General features: G+C 42.8%; 1 protein-coding gene across 1 annotated transcript in view; it reads left to right on the plus strand.

Moving 5' to 3' along the window:
- Positions 1 to 18,818, plus strand: part of LOC133563511 (furin-like) — a 268,307-nt gene that overhangs the window by 23,244 nt on the left and 226,245 nt on the right. The window contains exon 2 of the mRNA XM_061917673.1: positions 16,426 to 16,693. Coding sequence (XP_061773657.1) covers positions 16,520 to 16,693 — 174 coding nt within the window. The 5' untranslated portion in view covers positions 16,426 to 16,519. The remainder of the gene's footprint in view (positions 1 to 16,425; positions 16,694 to 18,818) is intronic.

Below are 18,818 nucleotides of genomic sequence, written 5' to 3' on the forward strand. Positions count from 1 at the left end.
GACTGTGGACATAAATGGGTTTGGTAGAGTGACCTGCCGGGGATTTGCTATTTGGGGTGCCCTTTTCTTTTTTGATTTCTGCTCGCTATTTTTTCCACATTTTTCCACTGGACTGAGGGTAGTAACAAATGACGCATAGACATATTCACGCATCAAAAAAAAAAAAAAAAAATGTGTCAAAGTGGTGCATTGCGATTGTTGGCCTGACCCCAGAAAGAAGAGACGGCAAGTGACGTGCAGCTGACATGGTCCCTTCATTAGAAACAGCAGGCAAAAATAACAACACAGGTTGTGCAGGAACTCAGGTTGACAATACATTCACTTTGCCATACGAGAAACAATAAATCATCAATGTCAGAAGGACGCTGCTGGGCATAAAAAGCATCCTAAATAGTCTTCCCTGTAGGTGAAACTAAGCACCAAGCTGGGACAGGTGGAAACAGCGTTCTAACAAGAAGTAAAACGAGGGAGGAAGGATTGCTGAAACAAAAATAAAGACAATACACAGGGAAAACAACTTCTCATGATAGGTCAGACATAATGATGCCGTTTAAGAAAATGTGTGTTAACTGGTTATTGCATTAACTTTGACAGCCCTCATGTGTATATACTTTACATACATATTAAAGTCTCTAAAAGGATCACCCAACAATTATGGATGACCGTTGACAGCAACACTCAATTTATCCATCCATCCATCCATCCATCATCTTCCGCTTATCCGAGGTCGGGTCGCGGGGGCAACAGCCTAAGCAGGGAAGCCCAGACTTCCCTATCTCCAGCCACTTCGTCTAGCTCTTCCCGGGGGATCCCGAGGCGTACCCAGGCCAGCCGGGAGACATAGTCTTCCCAACGTGTCCTGGGTCTTCCCCGTGGCCTCCTACCAGCTGGACGTGCCCTAAACACATCCCTAGGGAGGCGTTCGGGTGGCATCCTGACCAGATGCCCGAACCACCTCATCTGGCTCCTCTCGATGTGAAGGAGCAGCGGCTTTACTTTGAGTTCCTCCCGGATGACAGAGCTTCTCACCCTATCTCTAAGGGAGAGCCCCGCCACACGGCGGAGGAAACTCATTTCGGCCGCTTGTACCCGTGATCTTATCCTTTCGGTCATGACCCAAAGCTCATGACCATAGGTGAGGATGGGAACGTAGATCGACCGGTAAATTGAGAGCTTTGCCTTCCGGCTCAGCTCCTTCTTCACCACAACGGATCGATACAACGTCCGCATTACTGAAGACGCCGCACCGATCCGCCTGTCGATCTCACGATCCACTCTTCCCCCACTCGTGAACAAGACTCCTAGGTACTTGAACTCCTCCACTTGGGGCAGGGTCTCCTCCCCAACCCGGAGATGGCACTCCACCCTTTTCCGGGCGAGAACCATGGACTCGGACTTGGAGGTGCTGATTCTCATTCCGGTCGCTTCACACTCGGCTGCGAACCGATCCAGTGAGAGCTGAAGATCCCGGCCAGATGAAGCCATCAGGACTACATCATCTGCAAAAAGCAGAGACCTAATCCCGTGGCCACCAAACCGGAACCCCTCAACGCCTTGGCTGCGCCTAGAAATTCTGTCCATAAAAGTTATGAACAGAATCGGTGACAAAGGACAGCCTTGGCGGAGTCCAACCCTCACTGGAAATGTGTACGACTTACTGCCAGCAATGCGGACCAAGCTCTGACACTGATCGTACAGGGAGCGGACTGCCACAATAAGACAGTCCGATACCCCATACTCTCTGAGCACTCCCCACAGGACTTCCCGAGGGACACGGTCGAATGCCTTCTCCAAGTCCACAAAGCACATGTAGACTGGTTGGGCAAACTCCCATGCACCCTCAAGAACCCTGCTGAGAGTATAGAGCTGGTCCACAGTTCCACGACCAGGACGAAAACCACACTGTTCCTCCTGAATCCGAGGTTCGACTATCCGGCGAAGCCTCCTCTCCAGTACACATGAATAAACCTTACCGGGAAGGCTGAGGAGATGATCAAATCTAACATTTGATCATCTACTATTTTGATTCAGAACCATTGAAAAATCAACCAACTATTACAGTTGCTTTTAAAGGGAAACTGCACTATTTTTTGGAACGTTACCTATCGTTCCCAATCATGATTAGAGACAAGAACGCAAGTCTTTTTTTAGGATTTTAAAGATGATAAAAAGCGCAAGATGCGGCTAATGGGTGTTACCATTGTAGCCTTCAAAGCCCTCTAAAGAAACTGCAAAACCCTCCATCATTTAAAGCTTCTGTGAAAGGATGGCAGTCTACCTTTTCTGTATGCACATGTGTTATGTGAGCAAGTTTTAATGTTGTAAATTTGATGTTCTAAGTGTTGTTTACTGTTTTTAATGTAACCTTGATGCTGCTCTCTTGGCCAGGTCTCCCTTGGAAAATACATCTTTGATCTCAATGGGATTTTACCTGGTTAAATAAAGGCTAAAAATATATATATTATTTAGCCATTACTTTACCACTTTTGACATGGGATTGGAGTCATTGGAACACCCAACTGCTCCCGAGACCCAACCTCCGAGATGATGATTTTAGGTTGTCCTGAAGAATTTGGAGGGAATGTTACCATTTACTCTTTGTAAAGCACCAGTTCCATTGGCAGCAAAACAGGCCTAGATCATTATACTACCACCACTATGCTTGACGGTAGGATTGGTGTTCCTAGGATTAAAGGCCTCAGCTTTTCTTCTCCAAACATATTGCCGGGTATTGTGGCCAAACAGCTCAATTTTTGTTTCATCTGACATCACATGGACAAAGATAAGACCTTCTGGAGGAAAGTTCTGTAGTCAGGCTAGAAATAAGGTTTTAGAATGTCCTTCCCTAAGTCCTGACTTAAACATGTGGACAATGCTGAAAAAAGAAGTCCATGTCGGAAAACCAACACATTTAGCCAAGCTGCACCAATTTTGTCAAGTGCAGTGTTAAAAAATTCAACCAGAAGCTTGTGGATGGCTACCAAAAGCGCCTAATTGCAGTGTAAATTGCCAAGGGACATGTAACCAAATATTCAAATTGCTTTATCTGTACTTTTGATCCAGCAGATTTGGTCACATTTTCAGTAGATCCACAATCAATTCATAAAGGAACCAAACTTCATGAATATTTTTTGTGACCAACATGTATGTGCTCCAATCACTCTTCCACAAAAAAATATGAGTTGTAGAAGTTATTGGAAACTCAAGACCAGGGGCGTCGCCAGACATATTTCACTGGGGCACGTGCCCCAGTGTTGATCTGCAGTGCCCCAGTAAAAATTTCACCAATAAAAAAAAACGCTCCAGACTTTTAAGTCTACATAACATAGACAACAGCGCACATACTACTTAGTATGGTCATTGATTGTTACTGTATTCACTCCACGTAACAATGAGCACATGGCTAATTAATATGGTAATTTATTCACGTGTAGATTGAGACTTCGGTTGAGAGAGAGAGAGAGAGAGGCTGAGAATCACTGCGTGAGGTAGGTAACGTTAGCCAACAACAATTTGTTAATTACATTATTTTGATTTTGATTTGACTCAAACTGTAACTCCTAGATGGATTTAAGAAAGTTATTCGCCCGCAGCAGAGAAGAAGCAGCAGGAATGAGAGATGTAAGTGAAGTCCTAGCTAGCTAGGCAACATCATTGTCTTAAGTTGATGCTAAGTTAGCTAACGTTATTCCTTGTATCAGACAAACATATTCATTTGCTGTACGAGCTGTCGGGGGAATTTACAATGAACATGAAACATCATGTTGGTTATTGTCTGCTGGTTCTGCATCAATGATGATTTGGAGTCAGCATGTGTGAGTTGAGTGCTTCTCAAATGGTTTTACCTTCAGGAAGAAAAAAATGTTTCCATATCATCAAGTCGTGAGCCAAATTTTGAAATCATTCAAGTTTATTTCACAGAAAAATAGCACAGTAGACTTGTCTTGTTAATCGCTGTGACTTTGACTAAAATAATCTTGTTTTGTCACCAGAAAAATGGCTACAGCTAAAGCATCTGGTTTTGTTTCCAGAAAAAATTGTAACATTTCTGTATTTGTTTTCAGAAAGATGGCTGAAAATATCGGGTTTTGTTGCTCCATTTAGATTTAAAAAAAATATATTTCCATGTCTGTCCTGAGTCCTCCTCCAACTTGTTAGTCGGTTTGCCTTCTGCTAAAATACTAACTAATAGTCACTAGAAAAATGGCTAAAAATATCTGGTTTTGTTGCCACAATTTGATTTTTTTCTCCCTAGACTTTTTTTTTTCCATGCAGACATCTGACTGCGACTCACTGAAAATGACACACAATCCACTTTTATGTCACGACCCAGCAGTTGGGAACCACTGGCCAACTGTATAACAGTTACTGTAATATTTCCATGTCTGTCCAGAGTGATTGACCACTTTGCAAAAATGAAAAGGAGACGTTACAGTTTACTTCTCAGAAAATGATTCCCTGAACAGACACACAACAGTTGTTCATTTATTCTACTACTGTGGCTTTATTGTTTTGTGTATATTTTATAGTTTTGTGTATCTGAAATAGGATTAGCCACATTGCCATAAATGGAAATTAAATAATAGAAAAAGAACCCAGAGATGTAGGGGTGCTTTATTTATTGTTTTACTTTTGTAGATGTTAAATTTGCAGATGATTACTGCAATATATATTTCAAAAAGATTCATTGCTCTTCCTTTTTGCTTTTACCAGTAGCAGTTTAGAAGTCTGGAGTAAAAAAGTGCACAAGTAGGTCAAATGCATCAGTTAATTTCAGGTGGTTCATCAAAGATCCTTACAACATAATCTGATATGATTTCATAGTTTAAAGCACTATTTATGTATTTTTTATGATAAATAAGTGCTAAAAATGTTTTTGCTTGCGCGCTTTGCACGCTCACATGAATTATTTGTGCCCCAGGTGTGCCCCAGTACAGTATTAGGTCTACTGACGCCCCTGCTCAAGACAGCCATGACATTATCAATCAATCAATGTTTACTTATCCATCCATTTTTCCATCCATTTTCTACCGCTTATTCCCTTTCGGGGTCGCGGGGGGCGCTGGCGCCTATCTCAGCTACAATCGGGCGGAAGGCGGGGTACACCCTGGACAAGTCGCCATTTCATCGCAGGGCCAACACAGATAGACAGACAACATTCACACTCACATTCACACACTAGGGCCAATTTAGTGTTGCCAATCAACCTATCCCCAGGTGCATGTCTTTGGAAGTGGGAGGAAGCCGGAGTACCCGGAGGGAACCCACGCATTTGAGTACCCGGAGGGAACCCACGCATTTACTTATATAGCCCTAAATCCCTAGTGTCTCAAAGGGCTGCACAAACCACAACACAAACCACTACGACATCCTCGGTAGGCCCACATAAGGGCAAGGAAAACTCACACCCAGTGGGACGTCGGTGACAATGATGACTATGAGAACCTTGGAGAGGACGAAAGCAATGGATGTCGAGCGGGTCTAACATGATACTGTGAAAGTTCAATCCATAATGGATCCACACAGTCGCGAGAGTCCAGTCCAAAGCGGATCCGACACAGCAGCGAGAGTCCCGTTCAGAGCAGAGCCAGCAGGAAAACATCCCAAGCGGAGGCGGATCAGCAGCGCAGAGATGTCCCCAGCCGATACACAGGCGAGCAGTACATGGCCACCGGATCGGACCGGACCCCCTCCACAAGGGAGAGTGGGACATAGGAGAAAAAGAAAAGAAACGGCAGATCAACTGGTCTAAAAAGGGAGTCTATTTAAAGGCTAGACTATACAAATGAGTTTTAAGGTGAGACTTAAATGCTTCTACTGAGGTGGCATCTCAAACTTTTACCGGGAGGGCATTCCAGAGTACTGGAGCCCGAAATGAAAACGCTCTATAGCCCGCAGACTTTTTTTGGGCTTTGGGAATCACTAATAAGCCGGAGTCCTTTGAACGCAGATTTCTTGCCGGGACATATGGTACAATACAATCGGCAAGATAGGATGGAGCTAGACCGTGTAGTATTTTATACGTAAGTAGTAAAACCTTAAAGTCACATCTTAAGTGCACAGGAAGCCAGTGCAGGTGAGCCAGTACAGGTGTAATGTGATCAAACTTTCTTGTTCTTGTCAAAAGTCTAGCAGCCGCATTTTGTACCAACTGTAATCTTTTAATGCTAGACATGGGGAGACCTGAAAATAATACGTTACAGTAATCGAGACGAGACGTAACAAACGCATGGATAATGATCTCAGCGTCTTTAGTGGACAGAATGGAGCGAATTTTAGCGATATTACGGAGATGAAAGAAGGCCGTTTTAGTAACGCTTTTAATGTGTGACACAAAGGAAAGAGTTGGGTCAAAGATAACACCCAGATTCTTTACCGTGTCGCCTTGTGTAATTGTTTGGTTGTCAAATGTTAGAGTTGTATCATTAAATAGAGGTCGGTGTCTAGCAGGACCGATAATCAGCATTTCCGTTTTTTTGGCCTTGAGTTGCAAAAAGTTAGCGGACATCCATTGTTTAATTTCATTATGTTCTTTAGAAGTGTATGTAAACTTTTGACCACGACTGTAAATGACCAATTACCGATTTTATCTTTAGAAATGTGAATTTATCGTTTGGTGAACCTCTGGATCGATCCATATATAGTATGGATTAGTCGATGTCCGGTTGGAAGGTCATCAATAGGTTGATTGTAGATCTGATACAAAATATGGCCGCTCGAATCTTGCGAGACTTTTGTGATGACGTTATACGAGAATACTGTTCTTGTTTGCGAGTGACGACAGCGCAACATAGCAGACAGCACCGAAATAATGTACAAACAATACACCCCCGAATATAAATATAAAGTGTGGTAAATTTTTGGTTTATTTTTTTCAAAAGAGTGGTCGGTGGAAAAAATTCAGTACATGTGTAACGTTTGGAAAGCAGTGATAAAGTAGCGGCAGCACGACTAATCTGAGCACAGCTGTGACAGCATCGAGACACTCAAGCCGGCGATGAGGGGGCAAAGGACGCTAATGTTAGTAGACCTACCAACTGCCTAGACAAGAGGACACTGATTTGAAAGACTTTCATCTCCATCTTAGCCACAACTCTGCTAGTTAATCACATCATTTACGTCACCTTTCATTGTGCTGAAGACCTCGCGAGTCACGCAAGTGAACCCTCTCTCCCGCCACACGCCACACTTGACATCCCCTACGCTTATATTTCCCCCTTTACTACTCTATATTTATTATTTCATAATAAATGGGTTGTACTTGTATAGCGCTTTTCTACCTTCAAGGTACTCAAAGCGCTTTGACACTACTTCCACATTTACCCATTCACACACACATTCACACACTGATGGAGGGAGCTGCCATGCAAGGCGCCAACCAGCACCCATCAGGAGCAAGGGTGAAGTGTCTTGCTCAGGACACAACGGACGTGACGAGGTTGGTTCTAGGTGGGATTTGAACCAGTGACCCTCGGGTTGCGCACGGCCACTCTCCCACTGCGCCACGCCATGAATTTGTTTCCTTGCGGCCTGCTGAAGTTTGAGTAATTCTGATTTCCTTTCCAAAAGAAGCGATCACAGACCAATCCATAAATTATTGAACCATAAATCTAGTCACCCACGGAAGTTGGTACAAAATGCGGCTGCTAGACTTTTGACAAGAACAAGAAAGTTTGATCACATTACGCCTGTACTGGCTCACCTGCACTGGCTTCCTGTGCACTTAAGATGTGACTTTAAGGTTTTACTACTTACATATAAAATACTACACGGTCTAGCTCAATCCTATCTTACCGATTGTATTGCACCATATGTCCCGGCAAGAAGTCTGCGTTCAAAGGACTCCGGCTTGTTAGTGATTCCCAAAGCCCAAAAAAAGTCTGCGGGCTACAGAGCGTTTTCCGTTCGGGCTCCAGTACTCTGGAATGCCCTCCCGGTAACAGTTCGAGATGCCACCTCAGTAGAAGCATTTAAGTCTCACCTTAAAACTCATTTGTATACTCTAGCCTTTAAATAGACTTCCTTTTTAGACCAGTTGATCTGCCGTTTCTTTCCTTTTTCTTCTATGTCCCACTCTCCCTTGTGGAGGGGTTCCGGTCCGATCCGGTGGCCATGTACTGCTTGCCTGTGTATCGGCTGGGGACATCTCTGCGATGCTGATCTGCCTCCGCTTGGGATGGTTTCCTGCTGGCTCCGCTGTGAACGGGACTCTCGCTGCTGTGTTGGATCCGCTTTGGACTGGACTTTCGCGACTGTGTTGGATCCATTGTGGATTGAACTTTCACAGCATCATGTTAGACCCGCTCGACATCCATTGATTTCCTCCTCTCCAAGGTTCTCATAGTCATTATTGTCACCGATGTCCCACTGGGTGTGAGTTTTCCTACCGAGGATGTCGTGGTGGTTTGTGCAGCCCTTTGAGACACTAGTGATTTAGGGCTATATAAGTAAACATTGATTGATTGATGATTGACATAATGTGAACAAATCAAAAGCAAAGTAAGGCTGGTCTTTGAGTTTTTTTTATTTTCCACGCACACACTTTTACTGTCTTGCTAATGTAGTATATTTTCAACTTCTCTTGATGACTTTCTTTCTTAAAAGCGACCAGCGACAATCTAGCAGTTATTTTTTTTTGTAGATATGAAAGCAAGGAACACTCTTAATGTCCTTAACGTACAATTGGTGCAGCTGTGAGTGTTTCCACACGGGCAGTCCCCTGTCTACCGAATGTCTGCTCTTTAACAGCTTGTACTGATAACACATTTTGTTGTTTGTGTTAAATGTTTCATCACTGTCACGCTTCAAGTACAAACAAACCCGTCGTTCATGTTTATGAGCCAGTCAATAGATTTGGTTTGTTATAAATAAATGATAAATGGGTTGTACTTGTATAGCGCTTTTCTACCTTCAAGGTACTCAAAGCGCTTTGACACTACTTCCACATTTACCCATTCACACACACATTCACGGAGGGAGCTGCCATGCAAGGCGCCAACCAGCACCCATCAGGAGCAAGGGTGAAGTGTCTTGCTCAGGACACAACGGACGTGACGAGGGTGGTACTAGGTGGGATTTGAACCAGGGACCCTCGGGTTGCGCACGGCCACTATTCCACTGCGCCACGCCGTCCCTAGTTCTTGACTATCACAACCCTTGAGTAGTTTGATCAAATGTGATTTAACAATACATTTAACAATGTATACGAAATAATAATACAACTAAACTAAGTATCAACAGAAGAAAATACATTTACAGTTCTAATTATACTTTGCATAATATTTTCTTTAAGTTTATGAATTGCAATACTTGGAAGTTGATAGTTCTACTATTTTGCTAATAGTACAGGAACTGCCTGTTCTGTCTATTTAAAAAATAAACACATGACATTGTTCTGACATAATACATTTGATTGATTTTTAAAGCTTACAATTGCATCAAATTGCATCGAATTGTAATGTTTTAAAAAGTATTGTTAGTGAATCGTATTGTAACTCATCCATGGAGATTCATATCAAATCGCCATTGTTTATTAATGTTGCTGTGTTTGACAACTACCAAGCGGCATAGCTCGGTTGGTAGAGTGGCCGTCCCGGCACCTAGAGGGTTGCAAGTTCGATTCCCGCTTCCGCCATCCTAGTCACTGCCCTTGTGTCCTTGGGCAAGACACTTTACCCACCTGCTCCCATTGCCACCCACACTGGTTTAAATGTAACTTAGATATTGGGTTTCACGATGTAAAGAGCTTTGAGTCACTAGAGAAAGGCACTATATCCATCCATCCATTTTCTACTGCTTATTCCCTTTTGGGGTCGCGGGGGGCGCTGGCGCCTATCTCAGCTTCAATCGGGCGAAAGGCGGGGTCCACCCTGGACAAGTCGCCACCTCATCACAGGGCCAACACAGATAGACAGACAACATTCACACTCACATTCACACACTAGGGCCAATTTAGTGTTGCCAATCAACCTATCCCCAGGAAGGCACTATATAAAATATAATTCACTTCACTTCAATTCTAATCAAAAAGTAAGGATTTTTGGGGAAATTTATGTTACCACAATATTACAACTATGACGCACATAGATCTACAAGTAATAGTGTATGTTTATCAGTTACAAAGTAACGTGTTAATGTAACGCCGTTATTTTCAGCGGTAACTAGTCTAGTCGTTATTTTTTATATTCAGTAACTCAGTTACTGTTACTACATGATGCCATCCATCCATCCATCCATCATCTTCTGCTTATCCGAGGTCGGGTCGCGGGGGCAACAGCCTAAGCAGGGAAACCCAGACTTCCCTCTCCCCAGCCACTTCGTCTAGCTCTTCCCGGGGGATCCCGAGGCGTTCCCAGGCCAGCCGGGAGACATAGTCTTCCCAACGTGTCCTGGGTCTTCCCCGTGGCCTCCTACCGGTTGGACGTGCCCTAAACACCTCCCTAGGGAGGCGTTCGGGTGGCATCCTGACCAGATGCCCGAACCACCTCATCTGGCTCCTCTCCATGTGGAGGAGCAGCGGCTTTACTTTGAGTTCCTCCCGGATGGCAGAGTTTCTCACCCTATCTCTAAGGGAGAGCCCCGCCACACGGCGGAGGAAACTCATTTCGGCCGCTTGTACCCGTGATCTTATCCTTTCGGTCATGACCCAAAGCTCATGACCATAGGTGAGGATGGGAACGTAGATCGACCGGTAAATTGAGAGCTTTGCCTTCCGGCTCAGCTCCTTCTTCACCACAACGGATCGGTACAACGTCCGCATTACTGAAGACGCCGCACCGATCCGCCTGTCGATCTCACGATCCACTCTTCCCTCACTCGTGAACAAGACTCCTAGGTACTTGAACTCCTCCACTTGGGGCAGGGTCTCCTCCCCAACCCGGGGATGGCATGCCACCCTTTTCCGGGCGAGAACCATGGACTCGGACTTGGAGGTGCTGATTCTCATTCCGGTCGCTTCACACTCGGCTGCGAACCGATCCAGCGAGAGCTGAAGATCCCGGTCAGATGAAGCCATCAGGACCACATCATCTGCAAAAAGCAGAGACCTAATCCTGCGGTCACCAAACCGGAACCCCTCAACACCTTGACTGCACAGCCTTGGCGGAGTCCAACCCTCACTGGAAATGTGTTCGACTTACTGCCGGCAATGCGGACCAAGCTCTGGCACCGATCGTACAGGGAGCGGACCGCTACATGATGCCTTACTGCGTTATTTTACGTTAATTTCTATATAGTATCGGCTAAAAACTGAGAAGATCCAATTGTCTTTTTATCGGAGAGCTGCGGTTTCGCTGTGTGTGTGTGTGTGACGGGGATTGCGTGTCTGTGTTTACTTACAAAAAGACATCATCGCGGAGCCGAACCCGAGTTTCTTAACATGGAGATATTTTCACTACTTTTCTTTTGTCGAGCACAAAGAAAATAAAATTTTAGTTAAATGTAAGTTGTTTCTTTGATCAATGATCCCGTCTACTACCCGAAAAAGTAATTCAAATCTGCTGAATTAGCTACAAAAGCAACATGCTTCGACAAAGCTAGTAAAGAGAGACACAGACCCCGATGCCACTACACCTGTATCTCCACCTAAGGATTTTAACGGAGGGACTGCTAGCCAGGCAGCATCGATAGAGCCATTGCAGCGTATGTGCTAGAAGACATGCAGGCTATTCCTACAGTGGAGGCACCCGCTTTCAGACAGCTAATTAGCATGATGGCAGGCGTCACATAGCCAAATGGCACAAAAACATGTTCCAAGTTCCTTGACACAGTGGACATTGAGTACATAAACATGGAAAGCGAGCCAAAGAAAATACTCAAAACTCTGCCTCTGCTCATCATTAAGCACTGAAGGTACACACACTCTTGTCAATTCTCTTATATACTCTTTCATTTAAGACTTCTAGAGTGTTTGATTATCACATCACTCTAAATGTATAGACTATAAAGTTCACAAACATAGAGGGATCCTCATGGGCCAGGCCAATCTTTCCTTTTGTCTAAACTAAAACTGGGGAAATGTGTTGAGTGTTCTGGGCTTCAGTACAGGTTGATGTCATGAAGACATGATTTTATTTCACAATTCCTTGAGAGAGAAAAATGCCTGGTTAGGCGTGTTTATGTGTGCTGTATATAGTGAGATGACATACCTGTATGATCATGTCATGTGTGCCTTCCTTTGGTGAAGCCCGGTTTAAAGTTACGTTGTGACATTTTGTTAATATGTGGTTTGTTACGTACGTACTGTATGTTATGTTGCAGCTATTTAATAGTTTTGTCAATTTGTTATGGCCCGAAATTAATTGGCCGTTTGAAACATATCTTTGTCTTTGTGTGTTGTATGTAGACCGCATTGCTTAGCAGAGTTCAGTGATGCAAATGCATGTCAAGGCTAAAATGCATTAATGGGAGCCTTAAATTATTATTATTATTATTATTTTTTTAAAGGAGTAAATATACGCTATACCGTATTTTTCGGACTATAAGCCACAGTTTTTTTTCATAGTTGGCCGGGGGTGCGACTTATACTCAGGAGCGACTTATAAGTGAAATTATTAACACATTACTTCAAATATCAAATAATATCATTTAGCTCATTCACGTAAGAAACTAGATGTATAATATTTCATGGGATTTATCAATCAATCAATCAATGTTTATTTATATAGCCCCAAATCACAAATGTCTCAAAGGACTGCACAAATCATTACGACTACAACATCCTCGGAAGAACCCACAAAAGGGCAAGGAAAACTCACACCCAGTGGGCAGGGAGAATTCACATTCAGTGGGACGCCAGCGACAATGCTGACTATGAGAAACCTTGGAGAGGACCTCAGATGTGGGCAACCCCCCCCCTCTAGGGGACCGAAAGCAATGGATGTCGAGCGGGTCTAACATGATACTGTGAAAGTTCAATCCATAGTGGCTCCAAGACAGCAGTGAGAGTCCCGTCCACAGGAAACCATCTCAAGCGGATCAGCAGCGTAGAGATGTCCCCAACCGATACAGGCGAGCGGTCCATCCTGGGTCCCGACGAGCGGTCCATCCTGGGTCTCGACTCTGGACAGTCAGTACTTCATCCATGGTCATCGGACCGGACCCCCTCCACAAGGGAGGGGGGGACATAGGAGAAAGAAAAGAAGCGGCAGATCAACTGGTCTAAAAAGGAGGTCTATTTAAAGGCTAGAGTATACAGATGAGTTTTAAGATGAGACTTAAATGCTTCTACTGAGGTAGCATCTCGAACTGTTACCGGGAGGGCATTCCAGAGTACTGGAGCCCGAACGGAAAACGCTCTATAGCCCGCAGACTTTTTTTGAGCTCTAGGAATCACTAATAAGCCGGAGTCTTTTGAACGCAGATTTCTTGCCGGGACATACGGTACAATACAATCGGCAAGATAGGCTGGAGCTAGACCGTGTAGTATTTTATACGTAAGTAGTAAAACCTTAAAGTCACATCTTAAGTGCACAGGAAGCCAGTGCAGGTGAGCCAGTACAGGCGTAATATGATCAAACTTTCTTGTTCTTGTCAAAAGTCTAGCAGCCGCATTTTGTACCAACTGTAATCTTTTAATGCTAGACATTGGGAGACCCGAAAATAATACGTTACAGTAATCGAGACGAGACGTAACAAACGCATGGATAATGATCTCGGCGTCTTTAGTGGACAAAATGGAGCGAATTTTAGCGATATTACGGAGATGAAAGAAGGCCGTTTTAGTAACGCTTTTAATGTGTGACTCAAAGGAGAGAGTTGGGTCGAAGATAATACCCAGATTTTTTACAGAGTCACCTTGTTTTATTATTTGGTTGTCAAATGTTAAAGTTGTATTATTAAATAGAGGTCGGTGTCTAGCAGGACCGATAATCAGCATTTCCGTTTTTTTGGCATTAAGTTGCAAAAAGTTAGCGGACATCCATTGTTTAATTTCATTAAGACACGCTTCCAACTGACTACAGTCCGGCGTGTTGGTCAGCTTTAGGGGCATGTAAAGTTGGGTGTCATCAGCATAACAGTGAAAGCTAATACCGTATTTGCGTATGACGTCACCTAGCGGCAGCATGTAGATGCTGAAGAGTACAGGGCCAAGGACCGAACCCTGGGGAACTCCACACGTTACCTTAACATAGTCCGAGGTCACACTGTTATAGGAGACGCACTGCATCCTATCAGTAAGATAAGAGTTAAACCATGACAGGGCTGAGTCTGAAATACCAATTCGTATTTTGATACGCTCTAATAAAATATTATGATCGACGGTATCGAAAGCAGCGCTAAGATCGAGGAGCAGCAACATAGATGACGCATCAGAGTCCATCGTTAGCAATAGATCATTAGTCAGTTTTGCGAGGGCTGTCTCAGTCGAGTGATTTGCCCTGAAACCGGATTGAAAGGTTTCACATAGATTGTTAAACGCTAAGTGCTCATTTAGCTGCTCTGCAACAATTTTTTCGAGGATTTTCGAAATAAAGGGAAGGTGAGACACCGGTCGGTAGTTTACCATGAGGTCTGGATCGAGGTTAGGTCTTTTAAGGAGAGGATGAATAACCGCTTTTTTGAATGCAACGGGAACAGTGCCCGAGGAAAGTGATAAGTTTATAATATTTAGCACTGATGGACCTAATAATACAAAAAGCTCCTTGATAAGTTTCCCAGGAAGTGGGTCAAGTAAACACGTTGTTTGTTTTATTCCATTTACACGTTGTAACAATCCTTCTAATGTTATTTCATCAAAACGAGAGAAACTATTTTGGATATTTGCAGTATCCGCCGTATATACAATCGTATCTGTGTTACTATAACCCCATTGTAGCTGGGACGCATTGTCTTTAATCTCCTTTCTAATAAGTTCAATTTTCTTATTAAAGAACTTCATAAAGTCATCTGCCGAATGGGTGGAGCTACTGGAAGGAGTCCCTTGTTGGGTTAGCGATGCTACTGTACTAAACAAAAATTTTGGATCGTTTTTATTAATGCGGATGAGATTTGAGTAATAATTAGTTTTAGCTAAGGTAAGCATGCGTTTATAAGTTATTAAACTATCACTCCATGCTTGATGGTGCACCTCAAGTTTAGTCGTGCGCCATTTGCGTTCCAGCTTTCTACATAATAATTTCTGAGCTCTAGTTTCTTCAGTAAACCATGGCGTACGCCTTTTTGGAGCCTTTTTTAACTTCAGCGGTGCTATACTATCAATGGTTTCGCGCAGGGCGTTGTTAAAGTTGTTAGTGAGGTTATCAATAGAGCCCACATACTTTGGCAACGGTGCCATTACCGAGGGCAGTAGGTCCGCAAGAGTCGTCGTTGTGGCAGCATTAATGTTGCGGCTGCTATAGCAGTTATTATTATTATTAGCTTGCCGAACATGAGTCTGAACTTCGAATTTTATAAGGTAATGATCAGACATTACTTTAGTATACGGGAGTATCATAACTTTGGAGACGGTGATACCTCTGACAAGCACTAGGTCTATCGTATTACCGCTGCGATGCGTCGGTTCATTTATTATTTGTGTAAGACCACAGCTATCAATTATAATCTGGAGCGCCACGCACGGTGGGTCCAATGGGGTATTCATATGGATATTAAAGTCCCCCATTATAATTATATTATCGGCGTATTTAGCAATTAGGATTGACAGATCGTTTGGTAAACCTATAGCATTTTATATATGTTATAATTATTTGAATGACTCTTACCATAATATGTTACGTTAACATACCAGGCACCTTCTCAGTTGGTTATTTATGCGTCATATAACGTACAATTATACAGCCTGTTGTCCACTATTCTTTATTTTAAATTGCCTTTCAAATGTTTTTTCTTGGTGTTGGGTTTTATCAAATAAATTTCCCCCAAAAATGCGACTTATACTCCAGTGCGACTTATATATGTTTTTTCCCCTCTTTATTGTGCATTTTCGGCAGGTGCGACTTATACTCCGGAGCGACTTATACTCCGAAAAATACGGTATTTACTTTTCATATTAGCGGATTAGTTTTTGGTGTAAGTAACTGAGTTCCTTTTGAAATAAAGTAACTAGTAACTATAACTAGTTACTGGTTTGCAGTAACTAACCCACTACTGATTTTTATCCAAAATGTCCCATGTGAGATAATACTTATTTAGCTGAAATAGTATTGTAATTATAAATCAGCATGTAAACTGTTAAACAATATCTTATGTATTTTTGTAATACTTGGACATATATTGTAAATAGGATGGATACAATTTGATCATCTAAAACCATGCATATGTAGTTACTAAGGCAATTTCATGTTTGCTGACTAAGGCCTTAATTATTTTGGCTGTGTTGCCTAGTTCAGGGTTCGTGTACCGTTATATGTGAGTAATTCCGACTTAGAAGTGAGACAATTAAAAACAATTATTTTCATAGCTTGCTCTGTGTTCTGTCATCTCTAGGTCACTGTTCTACTTAACCACCCTAAAGGAGAGCTTCATTTTGCCTGGAACACTGGATAGACGGACGGACGCACTGCCCCGTGTTCTACTTTTCATGGATTCCAGGGTGGCTCTACGGCACTTATGGACATTCCTTGTCCTGACAGCAGAACTAAATTGGATTGATACCGCAGAGGTCTACACTAACGACTGGGCTGTCCATATTAATGGGGGCCCTGAGGAAGCTGACCGCATCGCTAAAGAACACGGTTTCATCAACCATGGAAACGTAAGTTAATCTCACAATGTATCAGAGTATGTTTGAGTTTGACGTCAAAACAAATATTGTTCAAATCTCCGTTTTAATTTGATTCAATATGAACACTGTTCAAGGAGACCTCAACAAGATAACCAGTACTGAAAGCTTTTTCAAACAGGGTTTCCCCTACATGTGATTGATTGTGGCAGTCTGCCGCACTTTAAAATTGAGTTTTGTTTTTTATGTGAATCTAAATTAAAGTAAGATAATGTAGGGTCCAAAAGAAGTAACACTAAGTCAAGACGCTTTTTATTTTTTTTTCCACTCTTTTGTTAAAAACAGGCCAAATTCCAACCTTCCCTCCCATGCACACACATTCATCTCTGTGCTTCACTACCAGACACACAACACTTTCAGGCACGATACATTAACACCAGCAGGTCGTCACGGTATGAATGGATATATATATCAGTGTCTTTCAACTTTTTTTGAGCCAAGGCACGTTTTTTGCGTTGAAAAAATCCGGAGGCACACCACAGTAAAAAGTAATTGTCGCAATTGTTTGATATGACTTTTAACCATAACCAACCATGCATCAATAAAGCTTTTGTCTCAAAGTAGGTGTACTGTCACCACCAGTCACATCACGCTGTGACTTATTTATAGTTTTTTGCTGTTTTCCTGTGTGTATTGTTTTAGTTCTTGTCTGGCTCTCTTTTATTGGTATTTTCCTGTAGCAGTTGCATGTCTTCCTTTTGAGTGATATTTCCCTCATCTACTTCGTTTTAGCAATCAAGAATATTTCAGTTGTTTTTAATCCTTCTTTGTGGGGACATTGTTGATTGATTTGTGCACGCCGTTTCAGCTCCACAGTAAGTCTTTGCTGTCGTCCAGCATTTTGTTTTTGTTTACTTTGTAGCCAGTTCAGTTTTAGTTTTGTTCTGCATAGCCTTCCCTAAGCTTCGATGCCTTTTCTTAGGGGCAATCACCTTTGGTTTGTTTTTGGTTGAAGTATTAGATACTTTTTTACCTGCATTCAGCTTCCCGCTGTTTCCGACATCTACAAAGCAATTAGCTACCGGCTGCCACCTACTGACATGGAAGAGTATTACACGGTTACTCTGCCGAGCTCTAGAAAGCACCGAAACTCAACAACACATAATTTGCAGACTATAATTACTGGTTTGCAAAAAATATTTTTACCCCAAATAGGTGAAATTAGATCATCTCCCAGGGCGTACCAGACTGTATCTCACGAAACACTCGTGTGCTGCGGACAGGTGGTTGAAAAACACTGATATGTATAACCTATTATCTGCACACTATTGACTAGTACTGCCTTTTCTTAGAGGCAATCACCTTTGGTTTGTTTTTGGTTGAAGTATTAGATACTTTTTACCTGCATGCAGCTTCCCGCTGTTTCCGACATCTACAAAGCAATTAGCTACCGGCTGCCACCTACTGACATGGAAGAGTATTACACGGTTACTCTGCCGAGCTCTAGAAAGCACCGAAACTCAACAACAACACATAATTTGCAGACTATAATTACTGGTTTGCAAAAAATATTTTTACCCCAAATAGGTGAAATTAGATCATCTCCCAGGGCGTACCAGACTGTATCTCATGGCGCACTTGTGTGCTGCGGAAAGGTGGTTGAAAAACACGGATATGTATAACCTATTATCTGCGCACTATTAACTAGTACTGCCTTTTCTTAGGGGCAATCACCTTTGGTTTGTTTTGGTTGAAGTATTAGATACCTTTTTACCTGCATGCAGCCTCCCGCTGTTTCCGAAATCTACAAAGCAATTAGCTACCGGCTGCCACCTACTGACATTGAAGAGTATTACACGGTTACGCTGCCGAGCTCTAGAAAACACCGAAACTCAACAACAACACATAATTTGCAGACTATAATTACTGGTTTGCAAAAAATATTTTTACCCCAAATAGGTGAAATTAGATCATCTCCCAGGGCGTACCAGACTGTATCTCACGAAACAATCGTGTGCTGCGGACAGGTGGTTGAAAAACACTGATATGTATAACCTATTATCTGCACACTATTGACTAGTACTGCCTTTTCTTAGAGGCAATCACCTTTGGTTTGTTTTTGGTTGAAGTATTAGATACTTTTTACCTGCATGCAGCT

Source organism: Nerophis ophidion, linkage group LG12 (genome assembly GCF_033978795.1).
Source record: "Nerophis ophidion isolate RoL-2023_Sa linkage group LG12, RoL_Noph_v1.0, whole genome shotgun sequence".
NCBI lineage: Eukaryota > Metazoa > Chordata > Actinopteri > Syngnathiformes > Syngnathidae > Nerophis > Nerophis ophidion.